General features: G+C 41.0%; 1 protein-coding gene across 1 annotated transcript in view; it reads right to left on the reverse strand.

Annotated features, from left to right (window-relative positions):
• Positions 1–22744, reverse strand: part of LOC118366528 (uncharacterized) — a 23550-nt gene extending 806 nt beyond the window's left edge. Inside the window, exons 1-11 of the mRNA XM_035749146.2 lie at positions 22680–22744; positions 14264–14382; positions 5207–5277; positions 4893–5045; positions 4397–4549; positions 3845–4105; positions 3242–3640; positions 1890–2147; positions 1401–1507; positions 1224–1273; positions 1–770 (exon numbers count right to left, since the gene is read on the reverse strand). The exon at positions 1–770 is cut by the window's left edge and continues 806 nt beyond it. Coding sequence (XP_035605039.1) covers positions 740–770; positions 1224–1273; positions 1401–1507; positions 1890–2147; positions 3242–3640; positions 3845–4105; positions 4397–4549; positions 4893–5045; positions 5207–5264 — 1470 coding nt within the window. The 5' untranslated portion in view covers positions 5265–5277; positions 14264–14382; positions 22680–22744 and the 3' untranslated portion in view covers positions 1–739. The remainder of the gene's footprint in view (positions 771–1223; positions 1274–1400; positions 1508–1889; positions 2148–3241; positions 3641–3844; positions 4106–4396; positions 4550–4892; positions 5046–5206; positions 5278–14263; positions 14383–22679) is intronic.
• Positions 22745–23425: the final 681 nt, after the last annotated feature.

Consider the following 23425-nt stretch of genomic DNA (forward strand, 5'->3'; position numbering starts at 1 on the left):
AGGAACAATCACCCACAAACACACAGTGAAACCCAGGCCACCTAAGTATGATTCTCAATCAGAGACAACTAATGACACCTGCCTCTGATTGAGAACCATACTAGGCCGAAACATAGAAATTCCCAAAACCTAGACAAACAAACATAGACTGCCCACCCAACTCACGCCCTGACCATACTAACTAAATACAAAACACAGAAAATAAAGGTCAGAACGTGACAATTTTGGTCCTCTGAGGAGCCTCCACTGCGATACACACAGGAAGTTGTTGAGCGTGGAAAACCCAGCAGCGTTGCAGTTCTTGACACAAACCGGTGAGCCTGGCACCTACGAGCCTGGCTTCTTTAACCCGTCTCCTCCCCTTCGTCTACACTGATGGAAGTGGATTTGACAAGTGACGTCAATAAGGGGGATCATAGCTTTCACCTGGATTCACCTGGTCAGTCTATGTCATGGAAAGAGCAGGTGGTCTTAATGTTTTGTAAACTCAGTGTACAAGTAATAAAAAAAAAAGTAGCTATGCATATTTATATACAGTATTTGTTCAATTGTAGCTCAATCATAGGTCATAAAGTATGATAATATACACTTGTGAAATCTATTATCAAACATCACGTGGAAACATCTTCTTCCTTGCTTCTTTTGTTCTTTTGGTGTTTCTTTGTGTCAGAAGAGAATAGCTAAGACAAAATAGTAGAGACATTGTCCATTGACAGGGATTCCGGTCTGTATGATGTCTCTAGTTTCTGTAGAATCCTTTAGGTTGGGGGCTGTAATAGAGGAAAACAGAATGGTTAGCACTGTAAATAACCATTCTCACACAGTATTTCCCAAATATGGGAGGCAACAAAATTCCTGTTTTCCCTATGAATTTAGTTGGCAAGAGTTGCAAAAAAGTTTAGGCTTCTACCTTGAACCCGCATCACCTTGAACAACTCTGCACAATCAAGGCCAATACACAGACGTTTTGTCCCTCAACCTAACCAAATTTGAGGGTGTGTGTGTGTGTGTGTGTTTGTGTTTGTGTTTGTGTTTGTGTTTGTGTTTGTGTTTGTGTTTGTGTGTGTGTGTGTGTGTGTGTGTGTGTGTGTGTGTGTGTGTGTGTGTGTGTGTGTGTGTGTGTGTGTGTGTGTGTGTGTGTGTGTGTGTGTGTGTGTGTGTGTGTGTGTGTGTATGTGTGTGTGTGTGTGTGTGTGCGCGCGTGCTCAGGAAATGACACTCACTCTTTGCAGCGGCATATTTTGCGTTTGCCACGTCTGGGCATCGTCACCCGCTGAAAACCAACAGAAACACACACACAGGAAAACTCAGTAACACTACCAACAAGACACAAAATGGAAGAGATAGTGAGTACATTTTTAAGCAAAAATCAACATCTGATTTAAATCACCAAACTGTACCTGTCTGTGGCGTCGGTTGAGAATGACAGTAAGGATGAGGAGGAGGACGAAGATGACGGCTGCGCCACAGATGGTGACCAACAGCCACACATCCATGGGGACTCGCTCTGTCCATCAGAACAACATCAAGAGAAACAGAATCAGCATGGAAGTTCTACATTGTTTCCAGCATATCAAATCAATAAAGATGTATTATCGCATAACAGTATGTGGTTTTCAATAATACTATTATATGGTAGGTGTTCAAATGCACACATCAGAGCTTCCTTCTTTACAGGCTAATAGTACTGTCTGCTATTACATTGTACTTAATTACTGAAGTAGTACTGTGGTACTATACTGTTTAAAGTGCTGCAGTAAGCGTGGACACTGGCCAATAAGGCTAATTACACCCTAACCTCAATAGTCACAACCTAACCTTCACACATACACAGACCACCCACTCTAACCACATCCTGACCATGTCACTTCCTGCTTCTCCTTTCTTACCGATCTTCAGTGTGATCTCCACTGATGTCAGCTTGGTTTTGTTCCTCCACAATTCACACCTCCACCTCCCACCATTTATATCCCTCGCTTCCGGTATGGTGAGATGGGCGGAGTCGGGGTCGGAGCCTAAAGCGAGGAGGGAGGATTGTCGTGGTGGGATCCATTTCACTTTCAGGTCAGAGGTCAGAGGGTGGCCCAGGGTGCAGGTGAGGTTGACCTCCTGACCTACGAAGGCCACTGGAGCTGGAGAGGAAAAAACTGGACAGGAGGAGAGAGAGAAAGAGAAAGAGAGACAGAAAGACAGACAGAAAGACAGACAGACAGACAGACAGACAGACAGACAGACAGACAGACAGACAGAGAAAGAAAGAAAGAAAATTCACAATTTTGATGTGAATAAAAATAAAAAATAAATTATTTTATATTATTTTACAAAAACGTGGAGAAACATGTTTTTTTTATTAGTAATAATATATTATCCTGGCAAAGAGAAACTTCATTATACTGGTCACGGATCCCTCCGGAACTTTCATCACGCACACCTGTCCCCTATTCCCACTGATTAGTATTTGTATATATGTGCCCTTTGGTTTACATTATTGTTCCAATGTCCATTGGTGCGTGTGAGTACCTGTGCTGTGTGTGTTGGCTTTCGTGCCCTTGTGGATTGCCAGATGATTACGGGTCTCGTCCCGCGTGTTAATCATTGTGCGCGTGTGTATTTATTCGAGGTACTCCTCGCTCTTTTGTTTGTGTTTCAACCCTGTGTTTCCAATGCGTGTTTGTTTGGTCTTCGTCCGCATGCCTTTACACGGCACGCTGTCATTTGGGGCGTCATTTAAAAAACTATTACGCATTCCTGCGCCTGTCTCCCGAATCATTGTTACCAGTGTGACAATACCCTATTAATACAAGTGGAGCCAGACAAGTGTACTATCCACTGAATTAGATACAGGACACAATACTCCGGGGACAGACTGTTCCCAACAAACGACAGAAGGAGATGAGAAAACTGTCTGGGTGTAATAAACAGAAGCATAGAAAGGGGGAATAGCATTGCCATGACTATGGTCTGACGGGTTTGAATGTCAATGAAAGGAGAAAGAGGGATAGAGGGATAGAGAGAGAAGAAGGCAAGGTCAGAGAGATGGCGGGAGGTACTGATTGAACAATTGAGAGCTGAGAAATCAAAGTGATCTGTCACTCCTCACTTTTGTGGGCAGAAAGGAGGGGGAAATAAGCAATGGGAGAATTAAAGGAGGGAGGAAGGAAGGTAGCAACCAAGTCAGGAAGTAAAGAAGGAAGGAAGGAGAAGGACATTTTTCTCAGGACTGCCACAAAGCTTGACTTACCTTGTAGCACCTCCACACGCATACTTCTCTTCAGGGTGTCCCCCCTCTGGAATTCCACAGCGCAGGTGTACTCGCCCCTGTCCCCCTCCGTCACCCCTTTCTTTGACAGGGAGAGGTTTAGATTTGTCCTCTGCAGGGCGGAGACATCCAGCCCTCTCTTCTGATTGACCACCCAGGCTAATGGAGGCCCCAGGGAGAGGTTGGCGAGGGTCTGGAAGACCCCAGTGAGGGAGCCTGCCGCTGGGCTTGGGGTAAAGGTCCAGCGGCCTCCCTGGATGCTCTTCTCCTGGCTGTCTGACCAGGATAGTGGAGGAGGAATGGAAAAGAAACATGGCAGATGGAGAAGAGAGAGGGAGGAGACAGAGGTGTAGATAGGCTGTGGATGAGCAGGGGAGAGGTCTGAGAAGGGAAGAGAGAGAGAGAGAGAGAGAGAGAGAGAGAGAGAGAGAGAGAGAGAGCGCAAAGAGAGAGAGAGAGGAGAGAGAATGAGAGACAGAGATAGGAAAGGGACAGTTTAACCTCAGTCTGAAGACATTTTACCTCTTGAGGGGAAATGATTTAATATAGAAGACCATAAACCATTTTATCTAACTTAACACTTACCTATTACAGTAACAGGGGTGTTGGCATAGGCTTCCCTGCCCTGGTATGTCACCACACAGGTCCACTCTCCATGGTCTTGGCCAGTGACACTCATTACTGTCAGGCTGCCGTTATTTCTTATCTGGGCACGCTTGTCCTCGTTCAGGTCCTGTTTCTGGGGACTAAGCCATCTTCTCTGTGTCCCCTTAAATATTTCCTCTATGTCACACTTCAGATTAAGATTCTTCCCAGCCAACAGGGGAGAGACTGGCTGTACACTCACTGAGAGAGGAGAGATGTAGAGAGAGAGGGAGAGAAATAGAGAGATAGAGAGAGCGAGAGAGACATAGAAAGAGACATAGAGAGAGAGAAAGAGAGCGAGAGAGTGAGCGAGAGAGAGAGTGAGACAGAGAGAGAGGTGGGGGTTATACAAAGGTACATTTGTATACATGTGTGTGCAGTACTTGTTTCCCCCACATGATGGTGACTGAACACAATGTCCCATTTCCTTCCTCATCTTTCTCATAACACTGACATGAGACAGAAATCCCCTCTCTTTCACTCTGCACTTACCACGGAACAGTCTGAATGTGACTGAGGTAGTTGTTTGTGGCATGAAATCTTTCAATTCACATTTGAAGGATTTGAAGTCCTCCAGTCTGATATTGTTGATGATCAGGGAGAAGTCCGTCTTGGACAGAGACAGCCTGTGTTTCCACTCTGGATCTGCATGTCAATAATCATGTGATCAGTATTAATAGTAGTAGTAGTACTGTGTTATGTTATTCCCAACCCACCTGGACACCACACAAACACATGTGAATGTGGAAGCAGCACAGGGCCACCTGCAGAGGCAGAGCAGTAACCTTGAGCAGGTCAAGGGTTAAGTGCTCAAGAGAACAACAGTAGTAGGCACCTGAGATTCTGACGCCAGCAACCCTCAAATTGTTAGCTAGTCAAAATCAGGTAAAGAGCCAACTACCAAATACTGTTTTGCGAAATATATTTACAGCTCAAAAAGGTCACGCTCGATTAAAGATGGATACCCTCTAGCACTAATCTCACTCACCTATCGTCTCTCGACCATGGGAGTTGCGGATTATCAAAGGTTGTGTGTCCTTTCCAAAGAACCATTGTACCAACACCTTTTCTGAACCCCACTTTGATCTGGGGAGTGTGACCGTCTCTCCCACCTGACCATACACAACCACATCTTCAGCCCCTGTGGGAGAACACAGAAGACAAGATAAATATATATATATATATATATATATATATATATATATACTGTACGTCCAGTAGTAAGTTACCTTTACAGAAATGTATCTGTTGCTATATAATAGAACATAAAGTATGAATCAAATCCAGAACATACTCTCTTACCTGATGAGGAGATGAACAATGCAATAATGATTGAAAGGAATCCAGAAACACACTTCATTTTGTACTTTCTCCTGAAAGCAAAGAGCAGCAAAAAAATCTGAGTAAGACAAATTGCTTTAGTCATGTATTTCCTGTCACCCAAGAGCAAATACTGTGGAAACAAACAGTTCACATCAAGTAGCACCGCTTCTCGTTGGAATATAAAAGATCAAACAATAACCTATAGCTATACTTTTTATATCCTCCTGTAGACAGTGACCCCGCGCCCTCTCCTGTACAATTGCTTTATTGTGTCATTGCAATCGACACCAGTCTCCAAATTGTGTCGGAGGATTTTGACGCACTGTATAATCAAAGCGCATTCTAAATAGCCTGTTTCATTCTGACAAATAGGCCAATTAATGATACAGTAGAAGCAGCCAAGTTTGTGTGTTTGACCAGTTTGTTAAAATACTGTGGTACCCCTAGCTGTTACTCTTCAGCATAGTACAGTAAAGATTATACACCTGGTGTAGAATTCTAATTTACAGCAGTACAATCGGAAAAGGTTGTAGGAGTAATAGTGAGTGAGTGAGTGAGTGAGTGAGTGAGTGAGTGAGTGAGTGAGTGAGTCAGTGAGTGAGAGGTCTAGCTTTGGATAACCTGGCCTATACCCTCTGTGACAATGTCACATACCTCACTCAGTGTGTTCAAGCTGTGTAAACAAACCAAGCGGCCCCCAGTCAGCTCTTTACCTGAAAAGTTACCCATCGCATGCTAGAGAAACACAAACCCATAAACACCCTCTCACACACTCTCCTGACCTGGAACTGTAGTGATGCGAGGTGTGCCCGTCAGGCCTGGTTTCAGCTCGACTACGGGTGGACAAAAATGCTTAGTTCTCTAAAATTCTGTTCGCAAATTTGCTTACATCCCTGTTAGTGAGCATTTCTCCTTTGCCAAGAAAATCCATGCACCTGACAGGTGTGACATATCAAGAAGCTGATTAGACAGCATGCTCATTACACAGGTGCACCTTGTGCTGGCGACAATAAAAAGCCACTCTAAAAATGTTTTGTCACGCAACACAATGCCACAGATGTCTCAAGTTTTGAGGGTGCGTGGCATGCTGACTGCAGGAATGTCCAGAGAATAACATTTTATTTCTCTACCATAAACCCGCCTCCCACGTTGTTTTAGAGAATTTGGCAGTACGTTTAACTGTCCTCACAACGGTAGAACATGTGTATGGTGCTGATGTTAACGTTGTGAACAGAGTGCCCCATGGTGGCGGTGGGGTTATGTTATGGACAGGCATAAGCTACTGACAACGAACACTATTGTATTTTATCGATGGCAATTTGAATGCCAGAATGTATCTGTGACCAAGTCATGTGGAATCCATAGATTAGGGCCTAATGAATTTATTTCAATTGACTGATTTCCTCATATGAACTGTAACTTAGTAAAATCTTTGATATTGTCGCGTTTATATTTGAGTTCAGCATAGATGTTATGTTAGTTATTATAGACCAGGTATTCCCAAACTGGGGTAAACCCAGGGGTACGTTCAATGCCGTCGAGTGTACGCCAAATAAAAATGTGATTCACATTTTTATATATATATATGTATTAAATAACATTTTCAAACATTCCATTTAGATTTTCCAACGGGGCTTTGCATTTGGGTGAGGTTTCTTTCTCCCATGAGTAGCCTTGTTTCACTGCCAAATATAAAATGAAACCATCTAGTGTTCAGCGAAATAACAACACAATGTCAAATACAGGTAGCCTAGTCAAATAATTAACATCCCATCACATTAACCGTTACTCTCTCGCAGGAATTCCATTAACGGTCCCTATGTAGCCAAACATAGCTGCTGCTCATACTGTTTGCTCGAAAATTGAAAAATGGTTAAGAAAAAGTAAGGCCCACGTCCATTGAGATACATACAAGCTCTACTGGTAGTGCTGCTACTACCAGCAGTACTACACCTGCACCTGTCGATGACACAAGTTGTTCTACTTCCACGAGCACATCCAATGCTAGCATCAGTAATTCTACATTTGTTGTTAGCCCAGCTAGCATGGACACTGACAGTTGTGAATCTGATGCAGCCGAGGAGCTACTGCTCCCTTACCCGGGAAAGCACCGAACAACAGATGTTGGATGTTGGACCATCGAAGAGGCGCAAATATGATGAGAACTACATTGGTTTGGGGTTCACTTATATTGGGAGTAGTGTGTTGTGTTTATTTATTAAAACACTCACTACCTGAACTTGTTTCCTCACTCTCATCATTACACATGCCAATTAGAAATATATGCCTCAGGTGTTTTTTGAGCGAGAATTAAGATGACTTTCAAGTAGTAAGACATGAAAAAATCAACAGATACCATTAATAAGAAGGGGCTAGAAGCATCTTATATGGTGAGCTACCAAGTGGCTAGGACAGGCAAGCCCCATACTATTGTGGAGGACTTCATTCTTCCTGCTGCCGCAGATATGGCTGGGACAATGCTGCGGGAGAAGGCCAAAAAACTATACAGACAATGCCTTCATTAAAACAACACCATTTCATCAGAGAGATGGCCGGAGATGATTTGAAACAATTACTGCTTTGGATATACGCCAGTTAATTCTATGCATTACAGCTGGATGAGTCAACAGACGTGGCGGGCCTGACACAGCTCCTGGTATGTCTGTTACGTTTATGGAGGGTCAATTAAGGAAGACATTCTCTTCTGCAAACCACTGGAAACAAGGGCAACAGGAGAGGATATTTGGAAAATACTGGACAGCTTTGTGACATCAAATGGACTTTTGAGGTCAAGATGTGTTGGTATCTGTACTGATGGCGCAAAAGTCATGACAGGTAGACATAGTGGAGTGGTAACGCGCGTGCAAGCAGTTGCTCCTGACGCTACTTGGGTACACTGCAACATCCACCGAGAGGCTCTTGCTGCCAAGGGAATACCTGACCGATTGAAAGACGTTTTGGACACTACAGTGAAAATGGTTAACTTTGTTAAAGCAAGGCCCCTGAACCCTTGTGTATTTTCTGCACTATGCAATGATATGGGCAGTGGCCATGTAACGCTTTTACAACATACAAAGTGCGCTGGTTATCAAGGGTCAAAGTATTGACACATTTTTTTAATTGAGAGACAAGCTTAAAGTTTTCTTTACTGACCATCATTTTCACTTGTCTGACCGCTTGTAATGATGACGAGTTTCTCACACGACTGGCCTATCTGGGTGATGTTTTTTCTCATCTGAATGATCTGAATCTAGGATTACAGGGACTCTCCGCAACTATATTCAATGTGCTGCTCAAAATTGAGGCTATAATTAAGAAGTTGGAGCTCTTCTCTGTCTGCATTAACAAGGACAACACACAGGTCTTTCCATCATTGTATGATTTTTTTGTGTGCAAATGAACTCAAGCTTACGGACAACGTCAAATGTGATATAGCGAAGCACCTGAGTGAGTTGGGTGCGCAATTACTCTACACTGGATGGATGACACAAATAACTGTATTCGTTATCCCTTTCATGCCCTGCCTCCAGTCCACTTAGCGATATCTCAGCAAGAGAGCAGCAAGAGAGCCTCATCAAAGTTGCAGTCTGTGAAAATTGAATTCAATCAGAATTTCTGGACTGGGCTGCACTCAGAGTATCCTGCCTTGGAAAATCGAGCTGTTAAGACACTGATGGCCTTTTGCAACCACGTATCTATGTGAGAGTGGATTCTTGGCCCTCACTAGCATAAACTAAATACAGGCACAGACCTGTGTGTGGAAAATGATTTCAAACCGAGACTCTCTCCAATACAACCCAACATTGCAGAGTTATGTGCATCCTTTCAAGCACACCCTTCTCATTAACCTGTGGTGAGTTATTCACAGTTTTCGATTAACAATAAGGTTTTATATGTAAGATGGCTAAATAAAGAGCAAAATTATTGATTATTACTATGTTATTATTTGTGCCCTGGCCCTATAAGAACTCTTTGTCACTTCCCACTTCCCTCACTCGTTCTTATGTTTAAGAAATGTATTGTATAGTGTGTGTGTGGCAGGCTTACAATGATGGAACAAAAATATATATTTGAGAGTGCGCTGACCCAGGTGCGAGAGGGGGTACGCAGATGGAAGTTTGAGTGTTTGAAGGGGTACGGGACTATAAAACGTTTGGGTACCACTGTCCTACAGTATCACTGTATTTTGATGTTATGTTCAATAAAGGCAGCAAAAACTGTAACTGAAGAGACCAAACTTCTGTTCCTCACTTTTGCCATGTGCTGTAAAATGCCATATTTTACCCATTTAAAACACATGTATTTAGATACATTTACATTTACTGGGGGTGGCAGGGTAGCCTATTGGTTAGAGCGTTGGACTAGTAACCGGAAGGTTGCAAGTTCAAACCCGCGAGCTGACAAGGTACAAATCTGTCGTTCTGAACAGGCAGTTGACCCACTGTTCCTAGGCCGTCATTGAAAATAAGAATTTGTTCTTAACTGACTTGCCTAGTTAAATAAAGGTAAGAAAATTCACAATTAATTTTCTTCCCATGACAGTGATTCTTGTTGCTTAATACATCATCATCAGAGTAAAATAAAATAAAAAAGAGAGAAAGGAAGGGGTTTGTGGTGGTCTCTGATTTCGAGAAGTTGAGCGACAGACAAAAAGAAGAGGAAGAACGAAGAAAGGTGGAGGGAGAGAAGCAGTAGCTTTGTGGTGGGCCTTGGTTGAGAGAGGGATGGGGGAGGAGAGAGAGGGGGCGAATGCCTGAGGCTGTGGTGGGCCCTGATTTCACGAGGTGTAGATTTGTATCCCTATCCTCACCTCCTCTCCTCCCCTCTCACTCACACACCCCCCTCCCTTCCTCCTCTATTCCACGAAAGGCGGATTTCTCCACGCTTGATGGAAGAAAAAAAAAAGACCACAATGGCAGTCGAACACCGGGAGTGTGGTCTATGGTAGTTTTCTTTAATGCTGTTTTCTGTGTTGTGTGTGCATGCATCCGCGCGCGCGTGTGTGTACATGTGTGTATGTGTGTGATAGTTGTTAGGTGTGTTGTGGGTACTTTCAGAATTTTTGTCTGAAGAATTCTGCACCTTTTAATCTCTTTTCATCTTAAGATAATTCTCAATCATTTAACCTGTGTGTGAAAGGAGTACAGTCAGCTCCTGATCAACGTAACAGCTTCGGGCTGCCATGACAGGGATGTGCACTTTAAAGGTAGCATGGAGTTATCGGGAACAATTCGAAGAATGTAATATAATCAGGGTTGTAAAACTTTAGTGTGCTCTGTCAACTAGGCCGCAAACAATATCCCCTTGGGAGATGTTTATGGTCTACTGAATTTAACATTGTAGAATTACTCCACCAATCTATGAATAAGTGCATTAATAAAACATAGTCCTTTTTTATTTCACTTTAAAATATACATGTATCATTATTTAACAATTGTTTTTTTACAATGACTGCCTACCCCCATCGATGCTAGGCCAATTGCGCACTGCCCTATGGGACGCCGAATCACAGCCAGATGTGATGCAGCCATGATTTGAACCAAGTACCTCAGTGATGCCTTTTGCCCTGAGATGCAGTGTCCTAGGCCACTGCGCCGCCCGGGAGACGAGTGAGTGTGAGCTGACTTGAGCTGGCATCATGTTATTCAACGTAATTGTGTAGAAGACAGGGTGTCTACTGGGGAGGACTATACAACAATATACTAGTAGTAGATTGCTATCTTGGTAAAAAAAAAAAAAAAATCAAGGATTAAGGTACTCTTTATAGTGTGTTAGAAAATGAACTTGCTACCAGGGTAAGGGTTATTATATGGGCAGCAGGTAGCCTAGCGATAAGAGCGTTGGGCCAGTAACTGAAAGATTGCTAGATCAAATCCCTGAGCCTACAACGTGAAAAATCTGTCTTTGAGCAAAGCTCTCTAACTCTATTTGCTCCAGGGTGGCTGTTAATAATTTCAGACCCTGGCAGTGACCCCACTATCAAAGGGTGTCCCAGGGGAAGTTATATGCAAAAACAACAACTTTGAAATAGAATTAATGTGCATTCGGAAAGTATTCACCGCCCTTAATTTTTCCCACATTGTGTTACGTTACAGCCTTATTTTAAAATGGATTCCATTGTTTTTCCCTCGCCGATCTACACACAACACCCCATAATGAGAAAGCGAACACAGGTTGTTAAGACAATTTTGCAAAAAATAAATAAATAAACTGAAATATCACATTTACTTAAGTATTCAGACCCTTAACTCAGTACTTTGTTGAAGCACCTTTGACAGCAATTGCAGCCTTGAGTCTTCTAGGGTATGACGCTACAAGCTTGACACACCTGTAACTGGCGAGTTTCTCCTATTCCTCTCTGCAGATCCTCTCAAGCTCTGTCAGGTTGAATGGGGAGTGTCGCTGCACGCTCTTTTCAGGTCTCTCCAGAGATGTTCAATCGGGTTCAAGTCTGGGCTCTGGCTTGGCCACTCAAGGACATTCAGAGACTGAAGCCACTCCTGCATTGTCTTGGCTGTGTGCTTAGGGTTGTTGTCCTGTTGAAAGGTGAAACTTCGCCCCGGTCTGAGGTCCTGAGTGCTCTGGAGCAGGTTTTCATCAAGGATCTCTCTGTACTTTGCTCTGTTCATCTTTCCCTCGATCCTAACTAGTCTCCCAGTCCCTGCTGCTGAAAAGCTCTAGGAAGAGTCTTGGTGGTTCCAAACTTCTTCCATTTAATGAATGATGGAGGCCACTGTGTTCTTGGGGACTTTGAATGCTGCAGAACATTTTTGGTACCCTTCCCCAGATCTGTGCCTCGACACAATCCTGTCTCGGACAATTCCCTTGACCTCACTGTTAAATGTGGGACCTTATATAGACAGGTGTGTGCCTTTCCAAATCATGTCCAATCAATTGAATTTGCTACAGGTGGACTCCATGGAGTTGAAGAAACATCTCAAGGATAATCAATGTAAAAAAGGATGCACCTAGGCTCAATTTCGATTCTCATAGGAAAGGGACTGAATATTTATGTAAATAAGTATTTTTATACATTTGCAAAATGTTCTAAAAACCTGTTTTCGCTTTGTCGTTATGGAGTATTGTGTGTAGATTGATGAGGAAAATGTATTTAATCAATTTTAGAATAAGGCTGTAATGTAACAACATTTGGAAAAGGTGAAGGGGTCTGAATACTTTCCGAATGCACTGATAAGCACCAAAATAATTATTAGCAGGTGCATGGGGGAAAAAAATATATCCAGTCGTTATGGACGCAGATGAAGGTTGATTGAGACCATTTAGATTTTTTTTTTATTAGCAGTGTGCTGGATTTTTCCTTTTTTATTTATTAGCCTGACTCTTCATAATAAGAAAATGCCTTTATTTGAGTGCCATAAACAGATTCTTAAAAGCTTGGAGGCGCTTCGGCCTTCATCAAGACACCAGAACTTTTGGCATTCGTCGTTCCTATCTCTTGTCATGACAACCTCACCAGTAACTGCCTTGTTCAGGGGAAGAACAACAGCTTTTTACCTTGTCAGCTCAGGGATTCGATCCAGCAATTTTTCAGTTACTGGCCCAACGCTCTAACCACTAGGCTCCCTACCTATCTACCTACCTGCCTGCCTGATTATAAAAATGACTTGACATGTTTTTAAGATCAAAGTTAGGTCGAGATATCAGGCCGTAGTTTGTGTAAGTAAAATGTTATTTCATTCAGGCCAGATGTTAGACCTGTTAATTGTTGTAGATACATTATATGATGAGATAAAATATGTTTTGACAAATGTTTTGAAGAATTTGTTATAGGCCATTCCTCACCTCTGAACTCTGTAAGACTTATCTGTCTGTTGGGGTTGGTAACGGCAGTAGGATATGAGAGAACCAAAAAGAGAAAAGATGTGAGGTGCCGGAGGTAGAGGAAGCATAACGCTATATAGAAGCGAGGGGGAGCGAGAGAGAGAGAGGACAAGTGATATAGATATATATATATATATATATATATAGAGAGAGAGAGAGAGAGAGAGAGAGAGAGAGAGAGAGAGAGAGAGAGAGAGGGAGGACAAGTGATAGAGAGAGAGAGGAAGAGAGAGACAGAGAGAGAGAGATCGCACCTGAACAGTTAACCCAGAAAAGCAGATGATCATATCTGTGGTCTTTGGTGGAGGTTAAACAGCAAACAGAGAGAGGGGGAAGGGAGGGGGAAGGGAGGGGGAAGGGAGGGGGAAGGGAGGGAGAAGGGAGGGAGGACAGGATCTGTCTGTAAAAAGGTGAAGGAATAATCTTACAGAATTGTCTCCCATTTTAAGGTAGTGGAACTCTGATGCATGCAATTGAATTGTACGCAGTACAAAACATATGATGGAATGTAAAATCGGACTAAATCATTGTTCCCCATAGAGCTTATCAACATAAGTATAATTGTTGAGCCTTTATGACTTGTATGTAAGGTGTGTATTAGTCATGTCACAAATGTAAGCCAGGGGATTGAATTTCAATGGGACCAGATAGGCCTAGCGCAAAGAGGAGTGTCTCTGGTTTGAGGGCATCAGTTCAGAGAGGGCCTTTACAGTACATTAAAAAGTAATCATGCGATGTCTGCAAAGTGTTGTAAAGTAAAATGGCAATGAAACCATGTCAATTTACCATGGTAGTACGACAGGGTAAATACATTGGGTTGACCGCCATTTCGACATTTATCTGAAACGCAATTGTTACCTCTCTTATTCTAGTTCAAGGTTAAGTTAACAGGTTTTACTTTACTGTGAAAGCAAAGCGGGCATACGCTCCAGGACAGCGTGTAACATTTTATGAAGGTGAAATAAATGATTACAAATATTCTGCATTCATTAATACAAAAAAAAACCACATGTTTTCTCTGTAAAGATAATTGTCTGATTCAGACTACACGATGGTCTACTACGAGCAGTCATAACAATGATCAATAGTTATTACATCCATACTTTCACATTGTTTACTACAAATCAATGATCACGGAGTGCTATTATACTATATTACATCTAGCATCTTAGTTAACATCCTTTCTATACTTACGTTTGGTGGATAGCATTGAGAGTCCCTCGCCAATGATCAAGAGCCAGGTGGAAATGTTGATTTTCAGAGAAACAACTTTGCTTTTAAACCCTGTTGCACCTCCCTCACTGCTGATTGGTCTATAAGGAATCGGGAAATGTACAGTTATTGGTCAAATGCGTTAAGGCCAACGTAGTGACATTTTTAATTGGCTGAAGAAAGGGTGGATTATCTTGGCAAGATGTTTCGCTAGCATGTTAGCGCAGTAACAGCCGGTAATAACAAAATAGGCTACATAATAGTTCATATTTGAACCATTATTATTATATTCATTGTTGTTATCATCATCATCATCAATATTATTCTAAACCACATAACAATAGTCAGTCAATTTGATGTACTTATGCCAGTCGTTATTCACCTTACATTGCTTCGCTCGGGCCATAAAATTACAAATGTTTTACTCAGCCACAGGTTAGACAGAACATAAATCGGCAGAGAGAAACAAGCAAACTAGAAACACACACAAATACAAATAAGTATATCTCTTGTTTCATTATATATAGTCAAACAACAGTTTAAACATGAAACTAGGTGCCTGCAGCACATAATTATTGAGTCAGTAAAACTATCAAAACTGACATCAATATATATATATATATATATATATATATATATATATAACCCTTTCCTGTCGTCAAATTATGTTATTCATATTTTTTATAATTTCATAATTAATAAACATGCTTTTTTTATGCCGAAAATCCGCTGTTTCTATGACAAACGGTTTTGTTTTATTTCAGTCTTCTGTGATGCATATAAAGCATAATATTGGGATGCAAACTCAAACTTTAAAACATTTCAGGTGTCTTCATTTTTTAAGCCGTGGTGTATACATTTGTTTCAAAGTAGATTTGTTCAAGACAACCCAGAAACACTTTGTGTGACCCTGATTTAGCCCACTACAGTAAAAGGTTAAGGTGTACCGATTATAGGCCTGAATCAGATTCCTAGGCCTTTGAAATATAGAAAGTTTAACAAAGCATCACATTTAAGAGATTACAATAGTGCCCAAAAAAGCTTAATCAATAAAGCTTACCACTGAAAGAGAAATGGATCTGGCCAATGAATCTGTGGCACTGAACCCTTGAAAAACATTACACCATATTTAGCAGGATCCATTTTGAAAGCGCATAATCTATCCTTATTCTAATAACTACCATCATGACCATTTTTGGTTATGAAATTGTCATCTTTATCCTACAAACACATGCACAGATTTATAGCCTACATTTCCACACGTGAACAAGTTAACAATTTATAGAAGAATTAATGTTTCATGTGACTTGGTTGATCGTTTTTTTTGTTGGTAAAAGCAACACGGTAACGTCACAAAATTGGGTACATGAATAAGAGCAGTTGAATGTAGACTATATAATTCATATAAATGACCATTGAACAGCAGGAACTATTGTAGATTGCATCTGGAAATATTTCCACAGATTTGATATGAATGTACCAATATGCTACGTATTTAACATTGACCATATAGTTGTGCAATTGTTACTCACAATCAGACATACACCTTGAGCAATGTATTCAATTATATTACATTTCCTACCCAGAGTCACAACTTTTACAAGATAACAAAATTACTTCAATCCTCTTCACAATGACTCTAAACTCAGGTATATAACTCAAAATTCGTAATTCATAACAGGCCAATTGGTGCCCTGTGTGAGGAGCATCCCTTACACACTTGGTGCCCCGTGTGAGGAGCATCCCTTACACCATTGGTTCCCCGTGTGAAGAGCATCCCTTACACAATTGGTGCCTGCCCCGTGTGAGGACAATCTCCTACAGTATGAACCTCATTCCACATTGAGAATCACAACGATCTATTCTAGTAAATCAATGTCAAGTTCGATTCATGTAAAATTCACTGCTAGGCAAATTTTTCGTGGTGCACAATTTCGACAAGAAAGAGTTGAGATAACTGAAATAACTCTGACACAAATGATCAAGTATGACAAACCAATATCAAAAATGTTATTTCAAATACAAAAAATTGCAGAGTCATGCATAATCATTCATCAACGCTACCTCAATGAAGATGAAAAAATGTACTAAATGTAATAGAGTGAATGGGAGCTTGATGGCACTTTTCTGTTTCACTCAACAACTATGATTGCATGTTTTACTAAGTTCAATATAAAACTCATAGCAATTGCTAGTCCCTTGAATCTAGTGCATACCCTATTTGATAACTTTTCTTTAAAGCCTAGCAGGTCCTAACCGTTGTCTTGGGTGAAGAAACACCTGTGTGCACTTCACATGTGCCTCTCCATGCTGTATATACGTATCTCTGCAGAGAGTGGGATCATGTCTGCACTCAAAACTACAATAGAACCCCAGAACCCCATATACCACCTGTTAATCTATATGTCCCTAATTACCTGCATTACAAGTTACTGCATATGAAAGTCTTAGAGCTGAAGTCTAGAGATAAACTTGAGATGTGCTCGCGTAACTTGTCCATGTCAAGGCATTTCAAGACACGTCTTGGTAAAAGCCTAAACGTCAACAACAAAAAGTATCCAACGTTCAATCCAGGTGTTTTTGATTTTCAATAGAATGTCGGCTTTACTGTGTCTTTATGGGAAAGAGAAAATGGGCGGCAGGTAGCCTAGCGATTAAGAGTTTTGGGCAAGTAACTGAAAGGTCACTGGTTCAAATCGCTGAGCCGACTAGGTGAAAACTGTCGATGTGCCCTTGAGCAAAAGCACTTAACCCTAATTGCTCCAGTAAGTCGCTCTGGATAAGCGCATCCGCTAAATGACAAAATAAAACTGTCTAACCATCCAAGACTGTCTTCTAAGTGAAATACACAGGCAAGGACAAAAAGCTTTTCTATCTAGCACTATGAAATATGTGTGTCTGACTACAAATGCCTTCATGTTCTTTGGCCATTAAAGCCATTGTTCAACTGAAGAGTTACCTGTACTAGAGAAACACTGCTCAGGTGGTTTGGAGACAAGAACCACAACAAGCACCAAACAAACATGTCACTCACGTCTCATCTCTTTCTGAGGTTTGCATTCTTTCATGCTCTCTTTGTCTGCCGCGCTCTGTTCTGAGATGAACTGAGGAAAAAAAGGGTTGAACACACCCTGTCTCTAAATTATCACCTACTTGGGCCTTTTGGTAGGACTTTAGAACGCTGCATGTATAAAGGCCTTGATAACGGATTTACTAACGCTCTGCGCATCATTAAAGAAGTTAGGCGTGGGACCTCTGTCGAAAATGTACTGGTTCAAGGACACCATCATGGTCCTTCTGTAGCTCAGTTGGTAGAGCATGGCGCTTGTAACGCCAGGGTAGTGGGTTCGATTCCCGGGACCACCCATACGTAGAATGTATGCACACATGACTGTAAGTCGCTTTGGATAAAAGCGTCTGCTAAATGGCATATATTATTATTATATATATTATTATATTATTATATATTATCCTCACTCAAAAGATTGGAAAGACTGCAAAACCAGTTCAAAGCTCAAATACACTAAGATATGTTACGCAAAGACTCATAGAAATACACACGTTGTCTCAGATTCCAAAACATGTAGTTTGTTGTATTTATGTTTTCTGATGCAGCATGGGAACAAGAAAAGCGTTATAAAAAAAATGTACCAAAGAATCTCCAGTGGAAAACACCTGAAAGTGAGGACTCCCTCGTTAGTCAGAGACCTAACGATGTGAAGGTGTTGTGCCACACACCACACAAAGTCATTACCGAAAAAGAGACTGAGAGATAGTGTGGGGGGTAGGGAGAAAAGAGGGGGTGATTGGTTTTTCGAGACATCCCTAATTCCTCTTATGATGTCCCCCTCTTTCCTATACATTGGGTCTCTCTCTCTCTCGCTCTCTCTCTGTCTCTCTCTCTCTCTCTAACTCATCAGGTGTTTGATGGTCCATTCGGCCGCTGGAGTTCCTGGTTGCGTTTGATATGGAAGGCAGTCGAGCTGAGACATGAAGAGAGCTGTGACCAAGACAGATGGGGAGGTACCTGGTACTGTTCCCTTTGCTTTCTGTCACTTTGAATCATGCATTAACTCTGTTATTTTCTCGTGTTTAAAGAAATAACCGTTAAATGTCAGTGGAAAGAGAGGCTAAGAATAACAAAGATGTGACATTTTCTGAAAGGATTGTGAAAACACGTTTTTTTTTTACAATACACAGTTCGTGTTGGTAAACTTTGTTCAAGGCCTTTTGAAACCCATATGTTGCGTAACTGCCTCCCTTAGCCCTGCAAGTCTCCATCTTCTCTTTCTGTACCTATACTATTTATCCGTTTCCCCCTTTCTCTGTCTGTCTTTCTCTACTATCCCAATGGTCTGCATGCTTTGATGTTTTCATGCGGCAAAATGTTTACGATTCTTTTTATTTGCATGAAAACGACGTACTTCAATGTATGAACTTCAATATACTTACTCCAACTCAATGTATTTTTTACAGTTAAGTGTTTAAATAAGGGCAATTCATATCTAATTGTTTGTATTTGAACATATCCGAGAGAGCTTTTAGCTCTCTGCAGGTGAATAAGGAAAGGAAGGTCACGTGACTGAAATATCATAATAATGAAACAATTGGCCAAAGTAATATAGCATGGGCAATTTAAAGCAAACCACATTGAGCACTTGTTGTGAATCAGGTGCAATTGTATTTTGGTAATCACCATGAAAACTTTGACATAAGCTGACGTATATCTGCTAGAATTAAAAACGACAACCCAAGTGGAAATACAAGAGGGAGGACATAATGTGAAACACAATATCTCAGTCTTACTTTGAATGGAGAAAACTGATCAACAGAGAGAGAGAGAGAGAGAGAGAGAGAGAGAGAGAGAGAGAGAGAGAGAGAGAGAGAGAGAGAGAGAGAGAGAGCTATTAGTCATGTTTATGAAAGTCTGAATGAGGGAATCCTTGTATCTCATTATGAAAAATTATCCCTCGCCTGCACAGTATTGGAAACATGACAATATTTCTAGGGTGACTCTAACCAAAGGAAGCACCTGCCTCAGCCTGAATGGGTGTTCTATATTTTTTTAATGCACCTGCAAGAGAGGACCAAATACAGATGTAGTTGACAAAAAAATATGTATGTTAAGACTGTCTTACTTTACTTGAACAGTTTTTTTTTCTTTTGTGTTCATAGGCATCCATCAATTCCTTTAATAGGCCAGAGTTGTCAGTAGTGTTCTTCAGTACTCAAGTATACAATACGTGTCGTAACAGTAAACTACACCAGTAGCTTAAGCTGCGTATGTTTCCAATGACTGAAACCAGACTGAAACCAGTACAGGTTAATGTTACTGTAATAGACTTTACAACACTACAGTTTAGGATACTATAGCGTTGAATGTATTCACAATCAAGTCATACTTTAAATCCATAGAATAATGTACATTTACTCACTACACAGGGTTGATGTGCAAATCCATATACAATGTACACCATTTGAAAAATAGTGCTTTGTGAAAAGTACATCTCTGTTTGAGTATACTATTGTGAATTACATTTGCTGGGATTTGTAGCCTTGGGGATAAACGCGACTGGATTGAAGACTGCACCAATTTGAGTATTCTACATCCATCGTAACATTTTATAATAATGAATTTTAGGGTCTGCCTAAATTGCTTATCTTCATTGTTACACAGTAAGTTGACTATGAAGTAAATAGATGTGCAGAACTTTATGTTCTTGATCTATACTGTATATGCCTATAGGTATTTGTCAATATATGTCAACAAATGACATGAATTGGTGACATATCATGATTTACAACCAAGTAATAGTTTATTAGCTATTTAGCGAATCTTTAAATAAAGTGTTACAGATACAATCCACTGACGTGTTTTGAGCTTGACTAAATATCAGCTGACCGGATTATAGATATTCAATTGTAGTAGATACTGTGTATGCATTGCAACTGAATACCTATCGTTTTGGCTGCTTTTTAATATTATCAGCACACGCTGGGTCCTGTTGTTCAATGGACATTTAAATGAATGATATACCCACCTAATGAATGATCTGTTTTCATTTGAGTTTTAGTACACAATCGTATAAATGTATATCTTGAAAATATGATATTGATCTCACGGACGGTCCTTTCCCGGCTTCCATTTGGATGGAAACACAAATGTAAGATTGTGACCGTGACGGATTGGGATTACCTTGGACAGGCACATGACTATCATGTTGTGTTCGTTCACATGACCGTCCTCATGTTCCTTAACATTTGAAATTAACCTTTTTAGTGATCGAGTTTGCGGACCGTCCATAGTAGGCCTAACCATTCTTAACCCAAAGGATAGTGAAAAATACTACCCTTCAGGGTTGGTCTCAATTCCATTTCAATTCTGTCAATTCAGGAAGTAAACTGACATTCCAATCCAATTCCAATTTTAGTCAACGCTTCTCTATGTGACTGAATTCTAATTGAATTGACCTCAACCCTGCTATCCGTGCTACTTGCATCACTGCTACTTGTTTCCCAAATGATAAAGAGGGACCTACTGGTGAACCGTATCCAATTCCTACTTGACCGCAGCTAAAGTCTGTGCCAGACTACCAGAAAGACAATTCAAACAGCTTTAGGTGGGACATGACTCAAAGACGTTCATGTATCATGTCTCTCTTGCCACAGCTGCTGTTGTTTCCTTGGCCTCGGCCCTCATCAATAGACAGAACTCGCTCCTCGGCAATACTGAGCTGTACATATATGCAAAGGCCTACATTACACCTTACAAATACTTAGAACTTTACAACCTCCAGTGCCGTTGTAAACTTCATTTCCTGACCGTGGATATTATATTAAATCTCCTCCTTTGTGGGTCTTAATATTGAAATAAATCGCGGTTACAACAAGTAGAGTGTAGGAATTAATGTCAACATCAAAGCTCTTCTCTTTCACTCTGGACACACACAGGTAACTTCTGGGAATAATTAAGTGCTTCAACAATAAAAGTAAACGGGTACCGGTGGTAATAATGACTCAATATAGAATCAGAATCAAAGTACTCTACAACAACCTAGGCTACAACACTATTGCTACAAGTACATGTTTTACCAAATACGTATGGCATACCCAATGCAAATGTTACTGCGATCCCATACTGCTATTGCAAACACACTTGTTGTTGTTCCAGCGGGCCTAGGCTAGAGTACGACCTAATCAGAGATAGATATACACCAAGTTGACTTCTCTGCATACAATGTAGGCTAAACAATAGTCACACTCATTAGTGTACTTACTCACACCAAGCACTGACTTCATAGCAATCATACAATTTACACCAAATAGCATCTGGCCAGCCATCACCCAATACTCTCAAAGTGCCTGAAAAAGACACTATTCAACATGTTATTTCATTACAACTCTGGGTGCATCTAAGGAGAATTGTTTTAATCACTATTGTAGCAAATGGTCTCCCAGCCCGTAGGCAGACCAGCATACCACTGCTCCCTTTTGGGGGGGGGGGTGTAAAAGGCCTACCCAGGCAAGGTCTGTTACACAGTCCCCTTCATTCGGAGAACGTGTCCCCACGCTTCACTATACCAAAACCCTCTCCGATGGCTCCCAAGGCAACATCCAACCATTGTTGGAATTTTTGCAGACGGCAACAATGTAATGCCCCTCGCGTGTCTCAAACCCAGGTCTTCCAGCCTGGAGGCAAGACCTGCAAACCACTACCTTCAATAAGAGTTAAGCCCTTTTGGGGGGGATTGTAGTAGCAGGCCTATCTAGGCAAGGTTTGCTACGGTATATTCTACATAACCTGCTGTTGGAAATAGCCTATATACACTCAAACCGTTATTGTCAATAATCCATTATATCTTCCAATATGTGGTTCCAGCAGTTACGGTAGGGACACAAAGCATACTACTATCTAAGCCCCTGCACTTGAAAACAATATATACATGTACTGTATCTCAGGCAGTTGCCCAGCCTACAGCTGGTCATGTGAGTGGAAAGACCATACACTCGTTTACAGTTACGTCAGGATCATATTGCGAAATATCAGCAGGTATTTCACAAATCTGTTTTTGTTGTCGTTCTAAAACCTCCCTGCAACACGCACGATTCCACTAACATTGTATTATTAGATCCTGTGTCCTTTTGTTATTGTGTCAATTCTCCAAACCCCATTGGGTACCACGAGAGAATATATGATTGATAAACGTTCATATGGCTCTGGGTACTACTCATCCATAGCTATGGATCCCTTTAGTCCAATGTCAATACTATTCTTAGTACTGGCACAGTGAATGAACGTTTGTGTTTTCCTAGATAATTTGCTTCTACATTATCCTCAGTCTGACAAATCCATCTTTATCATAAGTGTGAAAAATACATGTAGTAACACTGTACTCACCAGTCTGATGCTCCCGGTGCAGAGATGAGATCAGGTCTGACATCACTCAGACTGTACACACTGTTACACACAGGGAGACAGGAAGCTAGACTGCACTATATGATCCCCGCTGATCCTCTCACTGGTGCCTTCTGTGTCACATACACACACAGACACACAGGCACACACACACACACAGGCACACACACACACACACACACACAGGTGCGCATACACAGCAGTGTAAAGTACTTAAGTACTTTTCTTTACTATTTATATTTTTGACTACTTTTACTTTTACTTCACTACATTTTCCCTGACACCCAACAGTACTATTTAAAATTTTGAATGCTTAACAGGACAATGGTCCACTTATTGCGACAACAACCCTGGTCATCTCTATTGCCTCTGATCTGGCGGACTCAATAAACACAAATGCTTCATTTGTAAATGATTGTCTGAGTGTTGGAGTGTGCTCCTGGCTATCTGTACATGTCAAAAAACAAGAACTTGGTGCCGTCTGGTTCAATTAATATAAGGAATTGGAAATGATTTATACTTTTACTTTTGTTACTTAAAGTATATTTTAGCAGTATATTTTAGCAATTACATTTCCTTTTTTAAATTATGTATATATTATTCTACTTTTGACACTCAATCTAAAGTATCAATCTAAGTTTAAAAAAAAATTAAACATCAAAAACATTAAGCTAGAGATGCATGGGGCTGCGTCTGAATCCACCACATCCGCCTATGTCGGCCTTCCA

This window comes from Oncorhynchus keta, chromosome 34 (genome assembly GCF_023373465.1).
Source record: "Oncorhynchus keta strain PuntledgeMale-10-30-2019 chromosome 34, Oket_V2, whole genome shotgun sequence".
Lineage (NCBI taxonomy): Eukaryota > Metazoa > Chordata > Actinopteri > Salmoniformes > Salmonidae > Oncorhynchus > Oncorhynchus keta.